The sequence below is a fragment of the Bidens hawaiensis genome, unplaced genomic scaffold, assembly GCF_021521415.1.
Source record: "Bidens hawaiensis isolate Kalapana, Puna unplaced genomic scaffold, B.hawaiensis_p1.1 tig00040712_1, whole genome shotgun sequence".
Classification (NCBI taxonomy): domain Eukaryota; kingdom Viridiplantae; phylum Streptophyta; class Magnoliopsida; order Asterales; family Asteraceae; genus Bidens; species Bidens hawaiensis.
This window is the reverse complement of record NW_027497205.1, coordinates 108948-131170: the sequence shown is the minus strand read 5'-3', so window position 1 is coordinate 131170 and position 22223 is coordinate 108948. Positions and strand designations below refer to the sequence as shown.

General features: G+C 34.2%; 1 protein-coding gene, 1 long non-coding RNA gene and 1 pseudogene across 3 annotated transcripts; all 3 read left to right on the top strand.

Annotated features, from left to right (window-relative positions):
* The first annotated feature begins 224 nt into the window (after positions 1-224).
* On the top strand, positions 225-9638 carry LOC143592375 (protein transport protein SEC16B homolog; annotated as a pseudogene). Its single transcript, XR_013145920.1, has 15 exons — positions 225-229; positions 335-432; positions 1223-2596; positions 3125-3439; positions 3553-3681; positions 4280-4402; positions 4492-4641; positions 5274-5405; positions 5476-5610; positions 5701-5828; positions 5898-6006; positions 6518-6832; positions 6912-7050; positions 7743-8041; positions 9062-9638. The product of XR_013145920.1 is annotated as a protein transport protein SEC16B homolog (transcript).
* A 1979-nt stretch (positions 9639-11617) lies between these two features.
* On the top strand, positions 11618-13958 carry LOC143592370 (uncharacterized). Its single transcript, XR_013145913.1, has 3 exons — positions 11618-11703; positions 12507-12594; positions 13430-13958. It is a non-coding gene; the product is annotated as an uncharacterized LOC143592370 (long non-coding RNA).
* Positions 13959-16138: 2180 nt separating this feature from the next.
* On the top strand, positions 16139-20279 carry LOC143592373 (vesicle-associated protein 3-1-like). The gene is made up of 5 exons (XM_077072308.1): positions 16139-16190; positions 17668-17738; positions 17941-18022; positions 18236-18351; positions 20025-20279. The coding sequence occupies exons 1-5, from the start codon at positions 16139-16141 to the stop codon at positions 20277-20279; spliced, it is 576 nt and encodes a 191-aa protein (XP_076928423.1).
* The last annotated feature ends 1944 nt before the right edge of the window (positions 20280-22223 follow it).

The window sequence follows — 22223 nt, the reverse complement described above, 5'->3', positions numbered from 1 at the left end:
GCCCGTCTTCATGACTCCCCCCCCCCCAAAAAAAAAAAAAAAACCCAAATGCCGCTCACAAAGAATGGCCTTAGGCTTTTAATTTGATTACAGTTATCGGAAACATCAACACCATCGTACTATAACCTAAGAATTAGTTGCTAATATGCCCAGTGATTATTGTGTTTAAAACATTAGGTTTTACTTTGATATTGTGGTATCCTATCCGTTATCGGTTATGCAATATGCAGTTGATTTTTTGATTATTGAAACTCAACTTTGTAGTAGGGTGTGTTATGTTTGGTTCATATGTTAATACTATTTGTGAGGTTACATTTCTTTATTGTTTTATTAGTTGCATTGTTTCCATTGCAAAGCTGGTTGCTATTCTTTGCTGTCCCGATTCGCAGACGCAAACTAGTGATGAATCTTTTATGTCTCAGCTTTGCGATGGTTTCTTTATTGCAGAAACCATAGCTTTTCAATGAACTTTTGAGAGAAGTTTAACAAGAAAGTGTTATTCATTTGAATTTATACTAGTTTAATTTGTTACTAGTTTAGTAGCTTAGTTGCATGCACTTATATATGGGTTGTTACAATTCTTATATCTTATTGATTGTTGTAGTTATCGTTTATCAAATTACATATGCTTTGTTGCAATCCATTGATCCTTGCTCTTAAAAATATTGCTTATTACTTTAACAAACACTTATGAGCAAACACTCTTGTGAACTTAGAGAGATTCCCACATAATCATTGACCTTATATCTAGAACACCAAATGCATACATAATTACAACTGTGACTCATCAAGCTGCACTACAAGAAATTTGAGTTTAACGGTGACAAATGTCGCCACTAAAAATGTTGTCGCTGCTAAAAGCAACACTTTTAGAGATGACTTTTGTTGTCTCTAAACCCTCTGTATGTCGCCACTAAAACTATTCAAATCGTTTTTCGTTTGACCTGCTGTATTCTTGATATTTCTGGTTTCTAATATACAGTACCTGCGTAGTCTGATTTTTAGTCCCAAGGTTACATAGATGTTAACATATAAAAATAGAACATAATGTGTTAGAATATCCTAAACATAAAACCTAAACAACTAATGTTCATTCTAAACGTAAAACATCATAAACACTAAACTACTCTTCATCCTTGTCCTTGTCGGCATCGTCTTCGTCTTCATCCCTACTACTTTTCCCCTTTTGCAAACTATTGAACAAGATGAGCTGATAAATTAGTCGATGATGTCGATACATTGAATCACAATCATTCTCATGAGGTTAAACCTAATTCAACCATTAACGATGACAGACATTCAGTCAAGCAAGATGATGATAATAATAATAATAATAATAATAATAATAATAATAATAAAGACGGTCAAGTGGACCGCCCTCAGTCCTCAGTGTCGTCTAATTCGATTGCATTTGGTAATGTCAATCAAGAGCCTAATAATAATAATATGGTTCAGTACCATGGAACCGAGACCGCGGGAAATTCAGGTGTTAAGGAGGTCCAGTGGAGTGATTTTGCAGCCGAATCTAATAGTAATAATAATAGTAACGCTTTTGGATCATACTCAGACTTTTTCAATGAATATGATAATAGTGCGGTTGATCCGGCTGTTAAAAGGGATGGTTATGTTAACAATGAAGCTAGTTCAATAGGCGATTCATCACATGTTGGGAATGTTGTAGATTATTCACATCAATATCCAGATGGTCAAAGTACGAATGGTCAAGATGTTACCAGCACTCAGTATTGGGAGAGTCTTTATCCGGGATGGAAGTACGATGCGAATACTGGACAGTGGTATCAAGTTGCTGAAAATTATAATGCGGCATCAAATGCACAAATGGCGGATAATTCAATGACTGTTTCACATGTGAAAACAGAGGTTGCTGCTTATGTGCAGCAAAGTGCTCAGTATTTGGTAGCGGAAAAAGGTGCTAATGAAAGTGTAACGAGTTGGTGTCCGACTTCACAAACTAGTCACACGAACGACGCGTTATCAAATTGGAGTCAATCTTCACAAGGGAATAATGGGTATCCTTCACATTTTTATTTTGATCCACAGTATCCGGGTTGGTATTATGACATGAATACACAAGAATGGCGGTCTTTAGATGCGTATAATAGTTCTCAGATAATTGATCAAAATAGTTCTTTTGTGAGTAGTAGTTATTATGGGAATCAACAGTTGGATTATAATTGGAACGCATCTTTTGGTAATGTTAACAATGCTAATCAACAGCAATCTTACGGGGCTAATTTTCATGAACATAACAATATTAATCAGCAGCAGTCTTATGAATATGCTGTTTCTGGAGCCCAATCTTTTGATCCTAGTGGGAATTTTAGTCAAACGTTTAGTCAAACGATGATGGAGCAAAGTCAGATGGTAAATGCTACAAAGGTGTATGAGTCAGAATCAAGTCAACTATTCTAATCAAAGTGGTCAACAAAATGAACATCAAAAGTCTTACGGGTCACCTGCTGTAAGGTCGTCTGCTGGTCAACCGCCTCACGCATTGGTTACTTTCGGTTTTGGTGGGAAGCTAATTGTGATGAAGGATACAAGTTCTATAGTAAATTCATCATATGGAGGCCAGGTGAGCCTGCTAGTAGGATTGTAAACGAACCGAATGAACACGAAGGGGTTATGTTCGTGTTCGTTTATTTAATTTAACTGAACAAACGATCAGACACAAACATTTAAACTAATGAGGTTTCTTGTTCATCTGCGCTACTTAAGAAAATGAGCGTGTTCGTGTTTGATTATGTTCATTCGTTAACAGTAAAAACACACGGTTGATAAACATAAACAAAAGGACACAGACCAATGAAAAGTAAACACGGACATCAACCTGTTGGGGCCTAAGAAGTTCATAAAACTAGACAAAAGAGTGAAATTTTTATTTGTAACTGGTGATATTTTATTTTTTATAAAACAAGACTAAACTGTAATAGGCCTAAGGAAGTAAAATGAGTATATAAATGAACGTAAACGATTGAACTTAAAACAAAAACGTAAACGAGCGAACATAAAGAAGCCTAAATGAACGAAGTATACGAACGTTCATGAAACCTGAATGGATGTTTACCATGCTACTTACAACGGTTTATTTGTCTTATTAAAGGACTGTAATGGTGGAACCATATCCATTCTTAACCTGGTAGAAATTGTAACTAGAGTAGGTGACATGTCAAGCAATGGGACAAGTGTACGCGGTTACTTTTATACTCTTGGCCGCCAGTCGTTTCCAGGCCCGCTAGCGGGTGGAAATGTTGGTGGTAAAGAGTTGATTAGATGGATTGATGAGAGAATCACAAACCCGACCGACACAAATTACAAAAAAGACCAAGTTTTAAGGTTGCTCCTTTCTTTGCTAAAAATAGCCTTACAACACTATGGGAAGTTGCGGTCTCCTTTTGGAACCGATACCGCATCAAAGGTAAATTTGAACTAATTATAATAATTTCTTGTTATATTGTTTAGATTATTTTTTTAGATTTGAAAGTGATAACAGTGTAAATGTTCATACTAGTACTTTGGTACTTGATCCAGGAAAATGATGGTCCAGATGTTGCTGTTGCAAGACTGTTTGCATCTGCAAAGAAAAACGGTGCAGAATATGTTGATTATGGTGCTTTCTCGAACTGCTTGCAAGGGTTACCTTCAGAAGGACAAACCAGGGTATTTTCGACTTTTTATAAAAATAATCTATTGTTATATTAGAAGGCTCAACACATTGCTCTTCACATTACTTTTAAGTAGTTTTAGCTCAGTTATGTTCATTCGTCTATGTTCAGTTATGTTCGTTCGTATACATTCGTGAAACGTTTCTTTCATCGTTAACAAACAAACATAAACGAACATATTTATTTTCTTAACGAACACCGACAAGAAAATGATATTTTTGCTCAATTGTTTGTTCGGTTAAAGTTAAATAAACGAACACGAAGATGCTTCATTTGTGTTCATTCGGTTCGTTTACAAGCCTACGTATTAGGATATCATCCTTTAAAATTGTGTTGTTATCTCAAAATAGATCAATTAATTTTCTGAGTTAAAGAGGAAACGGGTCGAAGGCCTCCTAATTATTTAAAGCTTTACTCAAAATTGTGATTATTAATGCAATAATCTAGTTTTTTGTAAACACATCTAAAGCTTTAACTATTTGAAATTATTTTCTAAAAATGACAAAAAGTTGTTTGCGGGTTAACACAACCGGTTTTGACCTCTGCTTTGTACTGAATAGTTACCATTCTGACCTTGACCTCTTCTGACTTAGGCAATTGCTGCTGAAGTGCAAACTCTGCTGGTTTCTGGTAGAAAAATGGAAGCCCTTTATCGTGCACAAGAGGGGCAATTATGGGGGCTTGCTCTTATTCTTGCAGCACAACTTGGTGATCAGGTTGACTTTTTCAGTTTCAGTTGACTTTTTGTTAACATGATTTTTAGTTAAACTTTGTTTCTTACGGGGTCAGGCTGTTTTTTTTGCAGTTTTATGTAGACACTATTAGGAAGATGGCTCTTTTCCAGCTGGTAGCGGGCTCACCTTTGAGGACCTTATGCCTGCTTATTGCGGGTCAACCCGCAGATGTGTTTTCAGTTGACCCAACACCAGGTGATATGTATCAGCAGCCTGCACAGGTATGCTTTTTTATTGCTTTTATTCTTGTCTTATTATTTTAGTTTATCAAAAATGCGAATATGATCCCTTATTTGTAAACTACTAAACTTACGAGAGAGAACTATGGCTGCGGGCGTTTTGGGAAGATCTGACACTTTATGGGGGCCCTGCATTCAAGTTTTCTGCTTGCACCTAAATGAGGCAATCTCAACTTGTTTGTTTTTGAGAAAATGGGTTATATTAATATTGCTGATGTGTCAAATGAGTAAAGTGAATAAGTTAGAAAAAAGGGATAAAACGTGTCAGTTTGGGTTAAAAGATTAGATCTTTTGTCTTGATATTAGTTTTTGACATTTTGTTGTCCATATATATAAAATAGTGAAAGCTGGACAAATGGTCCGCGTGGTTTGACTATTTTGTAAGTTGGTCTTAAACCCCAAACTTGTTACTAAATTAAAAACCATGCAACCCAAACTTGCAACTTTTAAAAGTTAGTATCCAAAGGTGTTACTTGAGGTCAAACCACAAGGATAATTTGTGTAATTAACTCTATTAGTTATTTATGAACTTCAAAAAGAAAAAAAAACAAACAAAACATATAATGGGTCAACGTTACCTGTTTGAACCGACTCTTCGTGTTTTTTGGCTGTAGGCTCAACTTGGTGTTAATGCTATGCTTGATGACTGGGAAGAAAATTTGGCTATGATTGCTGCTAATAGAACCAAAGACGATGAACTTGTGCTTATTCATCTTGGTGACTGTTTATGGAAAGAAACAAGTAATGTAAGTTCTACATGTTATAATCCACGTAAGCATATTATCATGAATTAACTACTTTTAACAAATGATACAGATTATTGCTGCACACATATGCTACTTAGTTGCTGAAGCAAACTTTGAGCCTTATTCAGACAGTGCTAGACTCTGTCTCATTGGTGCAGATCACTGGAAATATTCAAGAACATACGCCTCTCCAGAAGCCATTCAGGTCCAAACGGGTCGGATCAACCCACATGTGTTTTTTGACCTTTTTTTTCATATATATATATATAATAGTCTGATATAGTTAAATAAACAGAGGACAGAGGTGTATGAATACTCAAAGCTGCTCGGGAACTCACAATTCACCTTGCTACCGTTTCAACCCTATAAGCTTATATATGCATATATGTTGGCTGAAGTAGGAAGAATTTCCGACTCATTAAAGTAAGCTTATAAAAATAGCATTGTTTCTTTATTCGTTTCCTCATTAACTTCATTTTTTTTTAAATTCAGGTATTGTCAAGTTATTTTAAAATCTCTAAAAACTGGTCGAGCCCCGGAAGTGGAAACATGGAGGCATATGGTTTCATCCTTAGAAGACAGAATTAAAACTCACCAACAGGTAAACTGATGTATTAATTAATTGTTATAATTATTATAATCATCATCATCATCATATTTCTTGATTAATTTATTGTTATTTCTAGGCTTGTAAACGGACCAAACGAACACGAATGGAGCATGTTCGTGTTTGTTCTTTTAACTTTACCTGAACAAACAACCAAACATGAACAATTAAACGAACGATTCACGAACGTAAACAAATGAACATAACTGAACATAGATGAACAAATATAACTGAGTTGAAACCAGTTAAACGTATGTGTTCGGCCTAAAAAGTTATTTATACTATTCTAAGTTGTAATAAACAAACACAAACTAAAGAACATAAATGAACAAAAACGAAAAAACATCACAAATGAATGAACGAGACATGTGTTCATGTTCGTTTACTTGTTAGATAAATAAACATAAATAAACTTCCTGCCAAACGTTCGCTGAAAATTCGGTTCATTTACTAGCCTAAATTTATATCTGTCATTATTATTTTTATTTTATTTTATTTTATTCAGGGTGGGTTTTCTACGAACTTAGCTCCTGGTAAATTGGTTGGAAAATTTCTTAACCTTTTCGACAGCACCACAAATCGTGTGAACCGTGGATTACCGCCACCTGTCCCGCCATCTAGTTCCGTTTCGCAAACTGACCATTACCACCAACCAACTGGGCCCCGGGTACCGTCCAGCCAGTCAACAATGGCCATGTCATCATTAGCACCCTCTACATCCATGGAGCCCATCACTCAGCAATCTGCAGACGGAAACAACAGAAGAATCATGCATAACCGAATTGTTTCCGAGCCCGATTTCAGTCGGTCTCCTAGGCAGGTGGTGATATAATTTCGTGTGATTATTATTATTATTACCATACAAAAGTTATTATCTGGTGTGGGGAATATTGATGTAGGATCAGGTTGATTCAATCAAAGGAAAACTCTGCGGATTCACAAGATAAAGATTCTGGTACTTCACGGTTTGGTCGAATTGGGTCTCGTCTGATCCAAAAGACTGTGGATTTAGTTCGAAAACCGTGGCCAGACAAGCAGGTATCAGATGATTAGTTTTTTTAGCAGTTGGTATCAAAGTTATGTAGAACTGATTGCTTGCCCTCTAAATACTTCGGATAATTAGTACTCTAAACGAACGAAGCCGGCTCTGCTAGTTTATTTAACGAGCTGAAACGTTGGGATTGGGCTCGGCTTGTTTAAAGTATTAGCCAGCTCGTACATTTTTTTTAATGTTTCTGAAATTTGTATCGTTTACAAATGTTGATATATATAAAAACTAAAAGTAATATGCAACATACATACAATGAAGAATTTATAAACTAAAAACTTCATAATTTATATATATTATAATTTGGGTTATAATTTGTATATGTTAAAATTCAGGCTTCTCTAAACGAGCTAAACTAGAATTTAAAATATAAGGGAATTTTCAGTATTTTGTTTATTTTTTTCATTAGAAAATGCCATTCAGCTTTAAGTTACACACACCAAGCCAGCTAACGAACAAGCCATGAACCAACTTTGCTGGGCTCGTTACAAATGAGCCGATTTTGTGCGAGCTTTACACGAGCCACGAGCATTTTGAACATCCCTACAGATATAATAAGTTTAATTTTGGAAAACACCTACCAACTTATAAACTTTTCAGCACTTTAGTCCCTTAAACTTTTTTTTTTGACTTCTTGATAATGCTACTTTGACCCTTAGGTTGACTTTTTTAATCCTTTCAGGCGAAACTGGGAGAGGGAAACAAGTTTTATTATGATGAGAACCTTAAAAGATGGGTGGAGAGAGGTGTCGATCCATCAGCAGAGGAGGCGGTACTTGCTCCACCGCCAACAATGTCAAATTTTCAAAACGGAACACCGGAATATTCCTCAAAAAATGCTCCAATAAGTACTACAAAAAATGAAGGATCTCTCACAAATGGAATCTCAGAGTTTTCAAGCTCCAAAAGTTCAGGAATCCCACCAATTCCCTCCACCTCGAGTCAATTCTCAGCCCGTGGAAGAACCGCCGTTCGAGCAAGGTAACTGATTCTGTTATTAAAACTTGCTATAGATGGTCCAATCCTAAAGAAACAGTATCCCCGCTAGATGAAAGCATAGTTATCGAATGCGCTAGGCGCATAGGCCTCGCCTGTTGGTTCAGGCCTTTTGGTTTACACACAACTTATTAATGGAAAACCTTGCTGCAACTTCAATATTATTTGTATGTGAACTATAGAAGATATGAGTAGGTATTTCAAAGAGTAAATAAAACATAGAAAGGCTGCATACTTTATTCAATAGCAAAAAGGCTATATATAGCCATTGTACATCTAACAGAACCAAACAAACTCCACCATAAAAGGTGGAGTCAACAATGACTTAAACAAACTAGTTCCTACTTTAAACTCATTCAACGTTTACCTCCACCAACTTCGGTCAACATTGACTGGACACTTATTTTACTAACTAGATAAAACAAACACCAAAATACTAATTAATAAAAACCACACATTAATACTTATGCCAAGATTAAACCCAACATTGCCTAGGGCCTAGGCGCAAGGTGCAAAAAAAAGCGAGGGCCTGAAGAAAAAAAGTGCGCTTGAATAAAAATTTAAAATATATTATGTATATGTAAAATAATACTATTCTTCAAATAAAATGAACAAAAGCTATTATATAACATTTAATATCATCTAATTAGTACCAAAAGTTTTAAAATATTCAAGATTCAAATGTAATTCCAGAACTTGAATAACAAAATGTATCAATATAATGCCTTTGACCTCTCCTAGATCTAAGTTTTAATAGCACTCCTTGCGTTTATTTTGCTCGGCTTTTATCTTCTCATTTTCTTGGCATAGACAATGCTGAAGTGCTCGCCTAGGAACTAAAGCGCATTTATTGAGCCTCGCTTGAAAATTGGGCCTAGGCGCAAGAAGCGAGGGCTTTTAATAACATGAAAGTAGATTCTCTTTGAAAAGTAATTTGGTACCATCTGCTAGAGTTGAAAACAAATTGCTGATGTGGCAATTTGTACTTTTTAATACTTTTCTCAGGTACGTCGACACTTTTAACCAAGGTGGCGGGAACACAGCCAAGTCGTTCCAGTCAATTTCCACAGCCCCGGTCAAACCCGTCACAAATCCAAATCCAAAATTCTTCGTTCCGAAGGCGGCACCATCCGTCGACCAACAAGTTGACCCGTCTCAAGAAAACCCACAGCAACAAACTACAACCGTTGATGAAAATCACTCACTGTCTTCAACACGCACCCGGTTTCAACCGCCTTCATATCAGTCTTCCATGCATAGATTTGCAAGCATGGATGATATTTCAAGAGGGAGCGCCATTCCCACTATCCCGAACACATCCGGGTCACCTCACTCGCTTAGAACGGTTTCGTGGGGTGGGGGTATTGATGAGCGGTTTTCAGGTGAAATGAGACCGAATGGTGAGGTTTTAGGTATGGCTTCAAGGTCGTTTGTCTCGGGTGAAGGTCGTTTAGGAAAACCGAGTAATGGTAATGGTGACGGGTTTAATGATGATCTTCATGAGGTTGAACTTTGAAACCATGTGGTGTTTTGGGCTATATAGTATTGAGTACTTGTGTACAGAGATAGGTTTTGGTTTATAATGTGGTTATTTTTGGTGGAATAATGAACATGTATAGTTTACTGTTTTGTATATATTGATGAGAAAGAATGTGCCACGCTTGAAGCTGTTCATAATAAGTTGGTTGATATGCATATATTTTTTGTTATGTAACATGCATATCCATTATATTATTTTATCCCTTTTTTGAATTCAATTATTCTAAATAATGTTCTCATGCAGACGTATGAGATATATGATAGTGATATATATTGGATTCTAATAATTCAAACTTTGTCTTGTCGACTGGTGTTAAGCCATACTTCAACATCCTCAAGTTTTGACCTATTGAATGCCAACGAGTTTTTCACTAACCCCCGTTAGTTTTTGATGGCGAGTACGATAATGTGACATAGCGACGTGGACTGCTTATATGGTAAAAAAAGTATTTTTAAATAAAAATTAAAAATTTCTAACCAAAATAAACAAATCGAACCACATTTAAAAAAATTAAATAAATAAACGATCCGAACCACTATTTTTAACAGTGTCCATATTCAATTTTTTATTTGTCTCATTAAAAGTGATTACCTTCAATTTACCCTTAAATACACACAACTAACATTAATAAATAATATTGATGGACTCAATTTCCAATGAAATTATTGTTATTTGGTAAGAAAAAAAAAGTAATCAAACAATTTATCATTAACTTTGTGTTTTTTAAACCATGACAGTTAATGAGGAATGATGGAGTAATAAATAATATATAAAAACCAAACACCATGAAAACCACACATAGAATTTGATCCTCCGGAGATTAGGCAAGCTAGGGGTATAGCGATCATCGATTGGCAGACATGTTTCATTTCTACTCTAGTCGATGAGTTGACTTGACTTAATAATTTTAAGTTCGCAAAATTGAATCTGGATTTTAGGTATTGTTTTAGTCTAAATAAATAAATAAAATGGGTTTTTCATTTGATGATTAAACAAAATTGTGTGACACTCAACTCAAGCGTCGGATTGGAGAATGAGTTCGGGCAAACTCGTAAGGCTAAGGGTAATGATCCCACCCCAAGTGATCCAATACAAATTCAACACGTAGGTGCTGACGTGACACATGATCAAACCTCAGAGGGTGTAGTGATCCAGGTGATCCGGGACAGCTTGATTGATTTTATTTTATTTTTTTGTTAAACACGAAAATACTAAATTAAACATAAATAAAAAGGAACATAAAAACATAAATTTAAAATGCAACAACCTCTAAAAAATACATAAAAATAGCGTTTTTATTTTTTTCGCCAATTCCTTCCGAATATGATCTTTTTCTTTCCCCATTATCGCTTGGTCGGATGGCGTTTTGAGAATACATGAAAGCTTGAAATGATGCGTCGTCCAAGTAGTTCAATCATTCGGGAAATTGAGGGTCGTTGATGTTGAAATTACCGAACCCCACATGATTATAAATTTAAGAGACTTAGAGAGGTTTTGTAAATAATAGTAGAGAGAAGTTTGGTGCCGTCACTTGATTGGCGACACCAAACTTCTCTTTTATATATATATATAATAATCATTAGACATAATACTCCGTAATAGTTATTAGAATTTAAGATTGTTTTTAAACCCGAAAACCAAAAAATCTTATGTGTCGCGATGTGGTGGCTCCTCCATTTTTTGGAGCCACCAGATTTGCTTGATTTTAAAATGGTGGCTTCTCATTAATTTAACCCGGTTTCGACCCGTTCGCGGGTCATAAACTTAAATGGGTCAGAAAACCTCCTTAATCCTTTCTCTGACACCGGACCTCTCAGCCACCCGAAATTAACAAAACCCTAGACCTCAATTCCGGCAAAAAATACTACTCTCATCAATTTGGTGATAACAGAGAAATAGCTCTCACAGGTCTCTCTTTCTATCTCTCTCAATCTCAATTCTTAAAATCTTAAACACAACAATTAACTTCCAACTGAGTCGTCTTACAAATTAGAATCGGTGGCCATTCAATAGGTTTATTCCTCAATTGATTCGAACAATTCATGTCTCTAATTGATTCCTCTTGAAAACATCAAGCGACATCGATATCCAGTAAACGATTCATAAGGTATGTTCGATTTGTATTTCATAAAAAATACTATTAAGCCTAAATATTTGATTTCATGTTGCATCTAAACACTAAAATGATTCGTGCTCATCAACCATTGACTTCGATTTTCATCTAAACTATAATCGCTAATGTTGTTCGTATTTAAGTGTGTTCATATAGTTTTCAGATGAAGGGTTATACGGCTTCAATCAATCATGCCATTAAGTTCTACTCAAGAGAATGATTCTTTATAGTTTGAGCAGTCTTCTGATTGAGTTTATATTAATTTGAAAATTGTAACCGTTTTGAATAGTTTTGTAAATTAGTGAAGTTTAACGTGTTTGAATAAGTGTGCTTGATTTTAGCGATTAGGTTTTTAGGTCGTGGTATGGCAATTTGACAATTTGTGTTTTTTGTACAGAGAATTTGTTCATTACAATTATTTGGATGATTGGATCTTATATGATTTCTGTGAGTGGTGTGTACAGTTAGGTTCGGTTATTAGTGAAACCGAAGCAATCAGTTAATTGATTTTATTAACCATTCGGTTTTCAATTAGTTTGTTGGTTTTTGGTTCGGTTCGGTTAATAACCAAAACCAAACTTAACCCTTTACCTTAATTTTAGTTATATTGAAAGAAAATTAAAGTCTGATTGTGATTTTTGGTAAGCACTTGGGATTGAGTTGGCCATTTGTTGATCCAAATACAAAAATGACACAATCTCTTTAGAGATCATATTTATATTTTTGTTTTATATTACATGCTATATGAAATAGCTGCATAAATTAGCTTCTTTTTGTTTGATGTTATTTGGTTGCAGTTTATTCGAACAAAACTAGCTGAAAAAGTGGATTATTGATTCATTGAACGCATAACAGGTTATGCTTCCATGGAAGCTTTGATTCAAGGTATGTTACTTTACATTGCTAAATATGTATTTCTAAACGCAAATTAGCACGTTTACAGTAAAGTAGTTGGTTAAGGTGGTACATGACAGAATCGTTCGCACGCAGAGTCACAATTTACTGTATAGTGTGCGCGATTAAAATAACCAATTATACCAGATCATGTACTATTGAAAGTAATATATGGAAGTGTAAATGCAAGCGATGTAAAGTGTATGGGCTATAGATGGATTATGCGACCTTATTAATAAGTCTTGCAGTTGTAAAACTAATTAAAATCAGAAAAATAATAATAGCTTTAAACTATAAAAAGGTGCAGGGATTTTATTGTTAAAGTTTTGAAAGTTAATGGAATCTTGATATGTTGTAGTCTCGTCTTATTGGCCTTGGAGTTGTTTATTATATAATATTAATATATTATAGTTGTTTTTTGTTTATGAATTAGAAACTGAATTCCAGATTGACAACATTTACTTTTCACCACCGAGTTTATTATACCAGGCTGCTGGGTCTTAAGTCCTCGTATAAGAAAATGGTAAATTGATAAATGAATATTGAAAAGACCAAATTTGTTACTGATTGTGACTAATTGGTTATGTTTTAGTTCCTGCAAGTTATGAAATGAAACTTTAGGGCTTTGTTAGTCAAACTCAAAACCACTGGTTCTTTTTGTGAGTCAAATTTTGTCAAAATTGTTTTTTTAATAGAATTAATTGTGTACCATAGAGTTTGTTATATGGGTTGTGTTAGCAGGCACCTGAACATGGCACGAGTTTTTATAGGTTGACATGAACATGACATGAAAGTTGGTTTCATATGTGTTTTTTTAACATTATAGGCGGTAAAAATTCGATAGAGATGTGAGAAATTTGACCCAAAAAGTAGGAAAGGTTCAATCGTTTTTGTTGGAATGGCATTCAAAAGCCCAAAAAGAATCAGTGAAGCAAGTGGAAAGTGGGCATCGCAGGGTACATTTGAGGATCTTGAAGTGATAACGAGCCAAAATTTGGGACCGAATTGAAGAGGAAGTGCACCTCCAAACATTGAAGGATCATTTGCAACAATTGGAAACTTAATGTCTAGACATAGAGTTGCTGCAAATGCTGCTGACTTGCTGAGTCTAAAGAACAGATTCGGGTCGACCCACCCGCCTTATATTGAATATTTTTTAATCAATTAACTCCTGTGTTAATATACCTATAGGTTACCTTTGACTCCACCCGTGATTGAATCTTTTGGATGGGAATATGTATTCTACATGTTTGGAATTGTGCGGTAAGGTAACAAGATTTTGTCTTAAATTATTTTTTTAGTAAATGTTGATTAATTTGTTTAGCTTTAAATTTTAAACTTTTTAGGGGTTTAGATTGTCGCAGAAGACCAACCTCGGACTCGACACTATCCGACCAACAAATTTTTGTTGTTGTTGTTTTGACCCGTTACCCAACCTGCTTGACCCACCGATTCACATAATATTTGAAAAGGTAGAATCAAATATTGATTTACAGTCTTAAATTTTTCATGCAGCCGTAATAACTCAACACTTAAATTATTAAAATTAACTTCTATCAACATTAGTGATTTATTCAAAGGTATTAAAATAATGGGTTTTTTATAAATATCCGAGTTGGTCGTGCGTGCGCTTAACTTTAAACGAACAAACCGAACATGCTTCGTTTATGTTCATTTGGTTTATTTACAGGCCTATTCCAAAGAATATGTTTAAATTTAGTTGGATTGAAGAGATTTTATTCGTGTGATTTTGTTATCGATTAAAATAGTGTGTCACGAACTACAAAACCAACAAGCCATCCACCACCATGTAACACATAAATACATCCGTCAAACAAAAATTTTATAGTTTATATAAATAATTTTACTTAACAAATTGAAATTTCATAATACCAAAAGTTAATTTGAGGAAATTGGGACTATATACCATTAGCGGCTATTCGACTAGGAATCAATCCAACCCAACTATAAACCTACATATCTCAATTGAAATAGCTCAAACGTTAAAAAATATAATCAAGTAACAAACTAATATACACGTAATAAATCAAAATAAAACTCCGTTAAAAAATAAAACAAATCACTACAAAAAATTAAAATAGAAGAACAATTAAAAACAAAACCTAAGTAAACCACGGGGGGTAAAAGGTAGTAATTTAATATGAGGAAACCATTAATAATAATGAAGTGTAACACAACAGTTTATAAAGACTTACACTTGAAGTACCTTTTCTTTTTTGAAAATAAGGGGGAGAGGGACATCCTTGTTACGGTGGAATCGAGTACCCTTGGCGGGAAGACCGCTGCCGTCAGTCTATCCATGAAATCGGGTATCCCAATTCGTGGTATAGCACCCGATGAATTTTTTGATTGTTGGGTTGTGGTGAGCATCGGGGGATTTGGGATTAATTTTAATCATTTGTCATTTTTATCTACACTCACCATTGACGTGGAGCTATGACGACGTTGACGAATGCTTGGATGTACGTAACGAACAACGACGACACATCGAGAGACCAATTTTGTCCTACGGTTCAAACAAGTGTATGCTCAATTTAGAGGTGCCGACGATCGTACCATCCTCCAAATCAACACAAAGCGGAAAGATCTTAAAAACAAAGTTTACGGGCACTTGCCAAGATGCGCATTCACAAGCGCAACATGACTACCGAAGCTTTGTCAATGACCCTGGTTTTTTAAAGAATCGAAGCGTGGAATATTTTAGAAAATCACCCTAATTGGTGGCTCCATCAAACACAATCGCATCCTAAGCACACCAAATACACCGAACGATGGTCAAGCACACTACAGAAAAAACTTTCGCTTTCTTTTTCAAAAAATGGGTGAACCGACGAAGCTCCAACAAATCTCTAATCAAGAAAGCAAAGATAGAAGGTACCTTTCACCAAGAGGAAATAATACTCAAAATTTCTTGAGAAAATTGACACAAGATCATCAAATGCTTCACCTACTCCACCTCCTCCTCGCACATCGAGCACACCGCCGATGTCACCAAACTACCTCTCTTTACTAGTAGAAAATTTTTACAACGTATAGACGGAGAAACAAACGTATTAGTTAAAACAAAATATACAGATGTTTATACGACTATCATGCTTATTTTTGTTGAAATTATCTCGGTTTGTTCTTACGTGAATCAAGTACGGATCAGGGGCTGTTTGGTAATTTAACTAAATTAAAATAGTTATTTATTTTTCTATTATAATATGTCTATATGAAATTGCCTTGGCGTCAAAAGTAAATCATCGTTTATATAAAACTTAAAAAAGTCCGCATCATCGATCACTCCGTTTCAAATTTTTAATCGTTTTTATTTATTAACGGCACTCGTTAAATTAAAATATAAAACAATGAAGTCAACTAGAATATTATTTTTATTTATATAGTGACATAACACAATATTATACAAATCTGAAAATTTGATAACAACTTTCATCAACAAATTAAACCAGATTTTGGATTCGTCAATCCTTTCTTATTTGGAATCGAATTCGATCTGCATATTGATTGAAGAATGAATACGGGGACACTCGTAAGCGTTGATCCTTTGGAACTCAAGTTTCCTTGTAAGAATTCCAAACTTAAGTTTTTAATTGTTCTTATGTTTTTTGTTATTTGAATCTTAATGTTTTTTTTGTTTTTGTTCCATGGATTAGTTGAATTAAATAAACGGTTGTATTGCTCGGTTCACTTAAGGAATGAGACCGATCAACATGTGGCTTTCCAGGTAAAAATTTGCAGCTTTCGTTTTTAATGTTGTATGACTGCGTTACAATTAGAACGACAAACACGCACACCCCCTCTAATCCTACTTTTAAATAACCTTCCGTACGTTTTGGTTGGTCCTAAGTTTGTATAGTTGTTAAAAAAAGAGACACCCGAGCATATAAAACGACTCTCTCTAATGGGAAAAAGTTCTAGTTATAACACCATTATGATCTGATTGTGGAAATTACTTCATGATTTTTTTTTTATATATTTTTTGGCGTTTTATGGATTTGGTGTGGTGTATACATGATCTTATTTTAGAACTTATAAATTTTATGGCAAATTATTCAGGTTAAAACCACCAACACGAAGAAGTATGTTGCTCGTCCCAATGCTTCAGTTATTTTGCCTCGATCAACATGTGAAATTAAAGGTGACATACTTTTACCTAATTTATAGCTTTTCCTTTTGATACAATTGTTTTCTTATTTTGTATATTTTTAACCATTATAATAATTTTGCTGAAAACTATCATTTTTTTAATCCTATGGCATTGTGAAATCTCTAATCGGAGGCATTAGCAGTTCAACTATAGGGACAACGCCAAGCGGAGGAGTCGGTTTCAACAACAACCCGTGAAGACGAAGGTCTGCAATAAGACTTTGTAACTCTCAATTTTTTAAAAGAATAAATTAGCGTATCAAGTCTTGCTTACTTTCTCCTAAGCTAAGTGAGAAAGGATTGCAGGCTAGATTCAAGGTATGCGAGTTTATTGATTCCACTCCGCTTTCAAGCAAGATTGGGTGAGTGTTCAGTGGAACCGAATCATGATGCTGGAGTAGGAGGTCTCTTTACTGGTTCTTGCGGGTAATACACCGCCAAGTCTTAAACCTCCTTCATTTGGTTGGAGGGGTGAACCGGTGTTCCAAAGCAATCCTTGAGTGAGGATCCGTCCACGTAGGACCAGTGTGTGAGCACCCCGAGATATACCACTTGGCCTTATCATGATTATCCATTTTACTTCTAAAAAAAAAATTCTGTGAATGTCAAAACATGAATCCAAAACTGGTGTGAAATGAGCCATTCAAGCTCACGATTTAAATAAGCAGCTTTAGGGGTTTAGATTGTCACAAAATGTAGTTCATGAATGCAAATTAGGAGTGGTATATAATGCATCCACGAAGCTCGTCAGTATTGATCCTTTAGAGCTAAAATTCCCTTGTAAGTCGATCGCATTGCCCAATTCGAAACCTAAGTTCATGTCTTTTCATTGTTTGAAGATTGAGCCTAAATAATGAGTGTTTTTTTTTCCTTTTTTTTTGTTTGAATAATTAGTTGAATTATACAAACAGATGCAATGCTTGCTTCAGCTAACGAATAAGATCGATAAACATGTGGCTTTTAAGGTAAACTTTTGAAGCTTTTCTAGTGTTTTAATGTCTTATGATTACATTGTGATCTGTTCATCGAATTCTAGTACTTCTTGATTCTTTATCAATCTTTGGCGGTTTATAGATCATAGATTTCAATTTTGATTTTTGGATCTTTGGTGTGGTGTATAAACATCTTATCTTGGATTCTTTTGAAATTACAATGCGAATTATTCAGGTTAAGACGACAGATCCGAAGAATTATTGTGTTCGTCCCAACGTTGGAGTTATTTTGCCTCAATCAACAAGTGAAATTACAGGTGCCATACTCTTTCCTAATAGCTTTCGCCATGTTTTTTTTCCACAAAACTAGAATTCATAACTGGTGTGAAATCTGCCATTCAATGAACAGCACGCTCAACGAACTATTTTTTATGTTTGTTCGTTTAATAAATGAACGGACATGAACTAAGAATTTGTTGCTTTGGTTATTATTATTATTATTATTATTTAATGTTTTGGTTTTAACACAGTTACAATGCAAGCTCAAAAGAAGGCTCCTGTTGGCCTTCAATGTAAAGACAAATTTCTCATTCAGAATGCAATTTTAAACCAAGAAGCTATCAAAAAGGGCATCACTGGTGAACTGGTTAGAACATGTTATTCCTAAAAGACATGTCTGATAAAATAATTTAAAACAATTTTTTAAACAGAAAGGCAAATATAAAAGTTAAATTCAAAAGAATAAAAGGACGTTTTATGATAATATTAAAGTTTTATACTTTTTAAAACATGTTAAAAAGATAAAAGCAAATATAAAAGAATACTTTCTTAAATAATAAGTTTTTAAATATAAAATATTAGCAATAATAAAAATAGTTGACAGGAGATTATTCTATTTCAGAAAAAAGATAAATTTGCTTACTATTTTAATAATTTTAGTCTTTAGATATGTTAACTTAATATTAGTTTGTGTAACAGTTTGTTAAAGATTCACAGAACGTAGTGGAAGAATGCAAGTTGAGAATGGTATATGATCTTCCTTCCAGCTCATTAACTTCAACCATTGCATCAAGGAAACTAGTCAGCATAGATCGTTTAGAGCTAAAATTTCCTTGTAAGTCGATTCCTGTCGTGTAACTCAATTCGAAACTTAACTTATATATATGTTTTCATTATTCGAACCTAAATGACGAGTGCTTTTTTTAATTTGATGAATTAGTTGAATTGAAAAAACAAATGACATCCTCAGTTCATTTAACGAATAATACCGATAAGCATGTGGCTTTCAAGGTAAAATTTTGCAGCCTATCTAGTGTTTTGATGGATTGTTGAATTTTACACGATTTTTAAATTAATCTTTACGGATTATCAATTTCGATTTTTTGAAATTCTAATACAAATTATTCAGGTTTACACGACGGAACCGAAGAAGTATTGCGTTCGTCCCAACGTTGGAGTTGTTTTGCCTCAATCAACATGTGAAATTATAGGTATCACACTTTTCCTAATTTAGTTTTTCCATTGATCCAACGTGGTATACTATTTATAAACACTATAGGAACTTTAACCCACTCTTAACAAATCCAGAACAGAAGTTAAACCTGTTTAGGAACTTTAACCCACTCTTGAATGAAAGGCTAAATACAGCTTGTTGTCGGGCAACGAATATAATTACACTACTTGATTCTTATACAAATTAAATTAGCATGTCAACTATAAGAATTCATTGCCACTATTGCTATTAATGTTTGTATTGTTGTAATTTTTTCAAATATAATTGTAGTGATTGTTGTTATTATTAATATTATCTTTTTATTATGTTACTGCTATTATTTATTTTTTTATAAATGTTATTAGTATTATTGTTAGTTAATTTATCGGTTTTAACACAGTATATTCGCAAGCTCAAAAGACGGCTCCTCTTGACATGCAATGTAATGTCAAATTTCTCATTCGGAGTGTAATTGCAACCCAAGAGGCTATCAAAAAGGGCATCACTGGTGAAATGGTAAGAACATGCTCCTGTTTTATTGTTGCATACTTGTGTGTTTATTTTGGATGCCGTATTCTTCCACTAATCTTTTCTAAATCAAATATTCATCAAAGAAAAGTTATGGAAGAAAGGACAATGCCCATATATGCATTTGTGCTTGTCAACATGTCCATATTGATGAATGATGATACTCTCTTCAAATTATAACAAGTACCATTATTTTAATAACGAAGTTCAAATTATAAATTAAGGAAAAGCATGCTTACTCATAATAATATTTCGATTAGTTGAAGTATATGTTGACTTTATAATGGTTTGTGGTACAGTTTACTAAAGAGTCAGGGAACGTAGTGGAAGAGTGCAAATTGAAAGCGGTATATGTTTCTTCTACCCCGTTAACTTCGACCACTGCACAAGGAGTACAAGAAGCGTTATCGTTTAATGCGTTAGAGAAATATATGAGAAATTTGAGTGGCATTGAGGCCCTAAGGCAGCACTTCATGCACTTTTGGGTCAAAATTGGTCAAAACAATCAAAGCGAAGAAGAAATTCTGAATTTACTTGATAAAAAAGTTGTGTAAAACAGATAATAATATAGGTTTTGTATATATTTTTTTTATCGTACAATGTTCATCATTTATATAAGTATTTAGCCAGAACATTTTATACAAAAATAGTTGTATGAATTACATGCAAGTCTAGTTCAAGAGTGGGTTTGTGAGTTGGTACATCTCATTTACATGATTTGGATAACTCATAACTTATAAAGACCAACCCCAAAATACGCAGTTGTCTTCTATCTCAAGAACCGGAATAGCTTGTCCATCAATTTGTGTACCTGAAAAACGCTAAGTTAAGTTTATTTGAGCTACGGGGTTTAGTTGGTTTTTGGATAACTAAAGTTAATATTCAAAGTATGAAGGGCTAAATGTCATTTGTTGAAAAGTTAAACATGAAACCTTACTTAGGCTAATTTGTCACGTCAGCTTTGTCTCTCTCATTTTTTCTCATCCTTCAACTAGGGGTATGAATTATTCTCTATCATTCTTCATTTTTTATTTAATACAAATTATATATTTAAAACTATAATTTTTATAAAACAAATGCATATATTAAAATAGCACGATTACATTAATATTAAAAACTATAAATTATAAACTAAAAATTAAGGGGGGAAAACCTACTGGAATAAAACTCTCAAACCAAAGTAACTAGTTTTATACCCGTCCGGTGAACGGGTAGTTTAAAGACGTAATGGCTAAAATATCTTTCTTTTCTTTACATTCTAAACCGATAACAAAATGCATAGCTTTTTTTTTATAACGGCTATTAAATATAAAACTTAAAACTTACAATTTACACTATTTGAAATTTTGAATTATTAAAAAATTAAAATGGGATACACAAGAAGAAAACATAGTAGTAGATCTAAACACATCTCCGGTTGCTATTTTGCTTTATAAATCACACAATATCCCTCTTTGTGGAATAGAAACTTGGTGACAAAATACAACCCTTTAATGAATGCTATAGCATGTGAATGGTTGAAACCATCGGCCAACATTCCGATGGGCATCCTTCAGACTTTATTTGCTGGAGTTGACAGCTTCAGCAAACTCACCAACGTAAACTCCATAATTTTCTTGAGGTACTCCATGTCTAAACTGTAACTACATATAGGGAAGATGAAAACAAAAGTTCAACCAAAAGCTAAACTTAGCAGTGTCATGTAATGGTCCATGAATATGGTTGTTCAAATAAACACCTTCCAATTTTATTGCCATGTAATGGTCCAATTTCTTCAACTATGTAATGAAAACAAAATTTTGACTGAACCAAGTATGACCCGAACCTGTTTTGACCCGTCACCTAACCCGCCCATTTTGCCAGAATTATGTTGTGTTTGTTGTGTTGGTACAGGCCCCAATTAAACACGCAATATTATTTTGATTTTAGTGATTCTAGAAGCGGAAGTTTACAGCGGTTTCAATTTCATTGCCATGTTATGGTCCAATTTCTTAAACCATCCCAAATGCAATTGATGAACATCTGGGCCTATACAAATAATCTTAGTGAGCAAACCGTAATTATTGCAGATTATAAGTTAAACAGAAACAAAACCTCCATTTATTTTGAAGTTGAGGAAAAACGAAATTATAGCTGCAGGGACGAAAATGAAACCGTCGAATCTAGTTGACTTTATATGGATGAGATTTAATATCAGACAGATCTGATGGTCAGGAGCAATCCATGAAAACGGTCAAATTTTTCGTGTCAATATAAGTAGTTATTAAAAAGGCTGAAACTATGGGGAAAATTATAGAAAAATAGTAAGGAAGCAAGATTTATATTACCTCAACCGGTATAGGGTCCAATGCCAGGTCAACACCGGTTTGCTCAATAATTCTGTATTAAAATCAATAAATTATATATATAATAAATTAGCCGAAGAAGATTAGCTTCTGTTTAGAACAAAATGACTGAAGAAGTATTACATAATAAAAAAAAGGAATGAGCTGATGATT

Excerpts from the sequence above, each read along its gene's own strand:
- LOC143592373 (XM_077072308.1), top strand. The coding sequence starts at position 16,139 with ATGAATACGGGGACACTCGTAAGCGTTGATCCTTTGGAACTCAAGTTT. Across the intron at positions 16,191-17,667 it reads TTTGGAACTCAAGTTTCCTT|TTGAATTATACAAACAGATG; the intron begins GTAAGAATTCCA and ends TTGAATAATTAG. Across the intron at positions 17,739-17,940 it reads ATAAACATGTGGCTTTTAAG|GTTAAGACGACAGATCCGAA; the intron begins GTAAACTTTTGA and ends CGAATTATTCAG.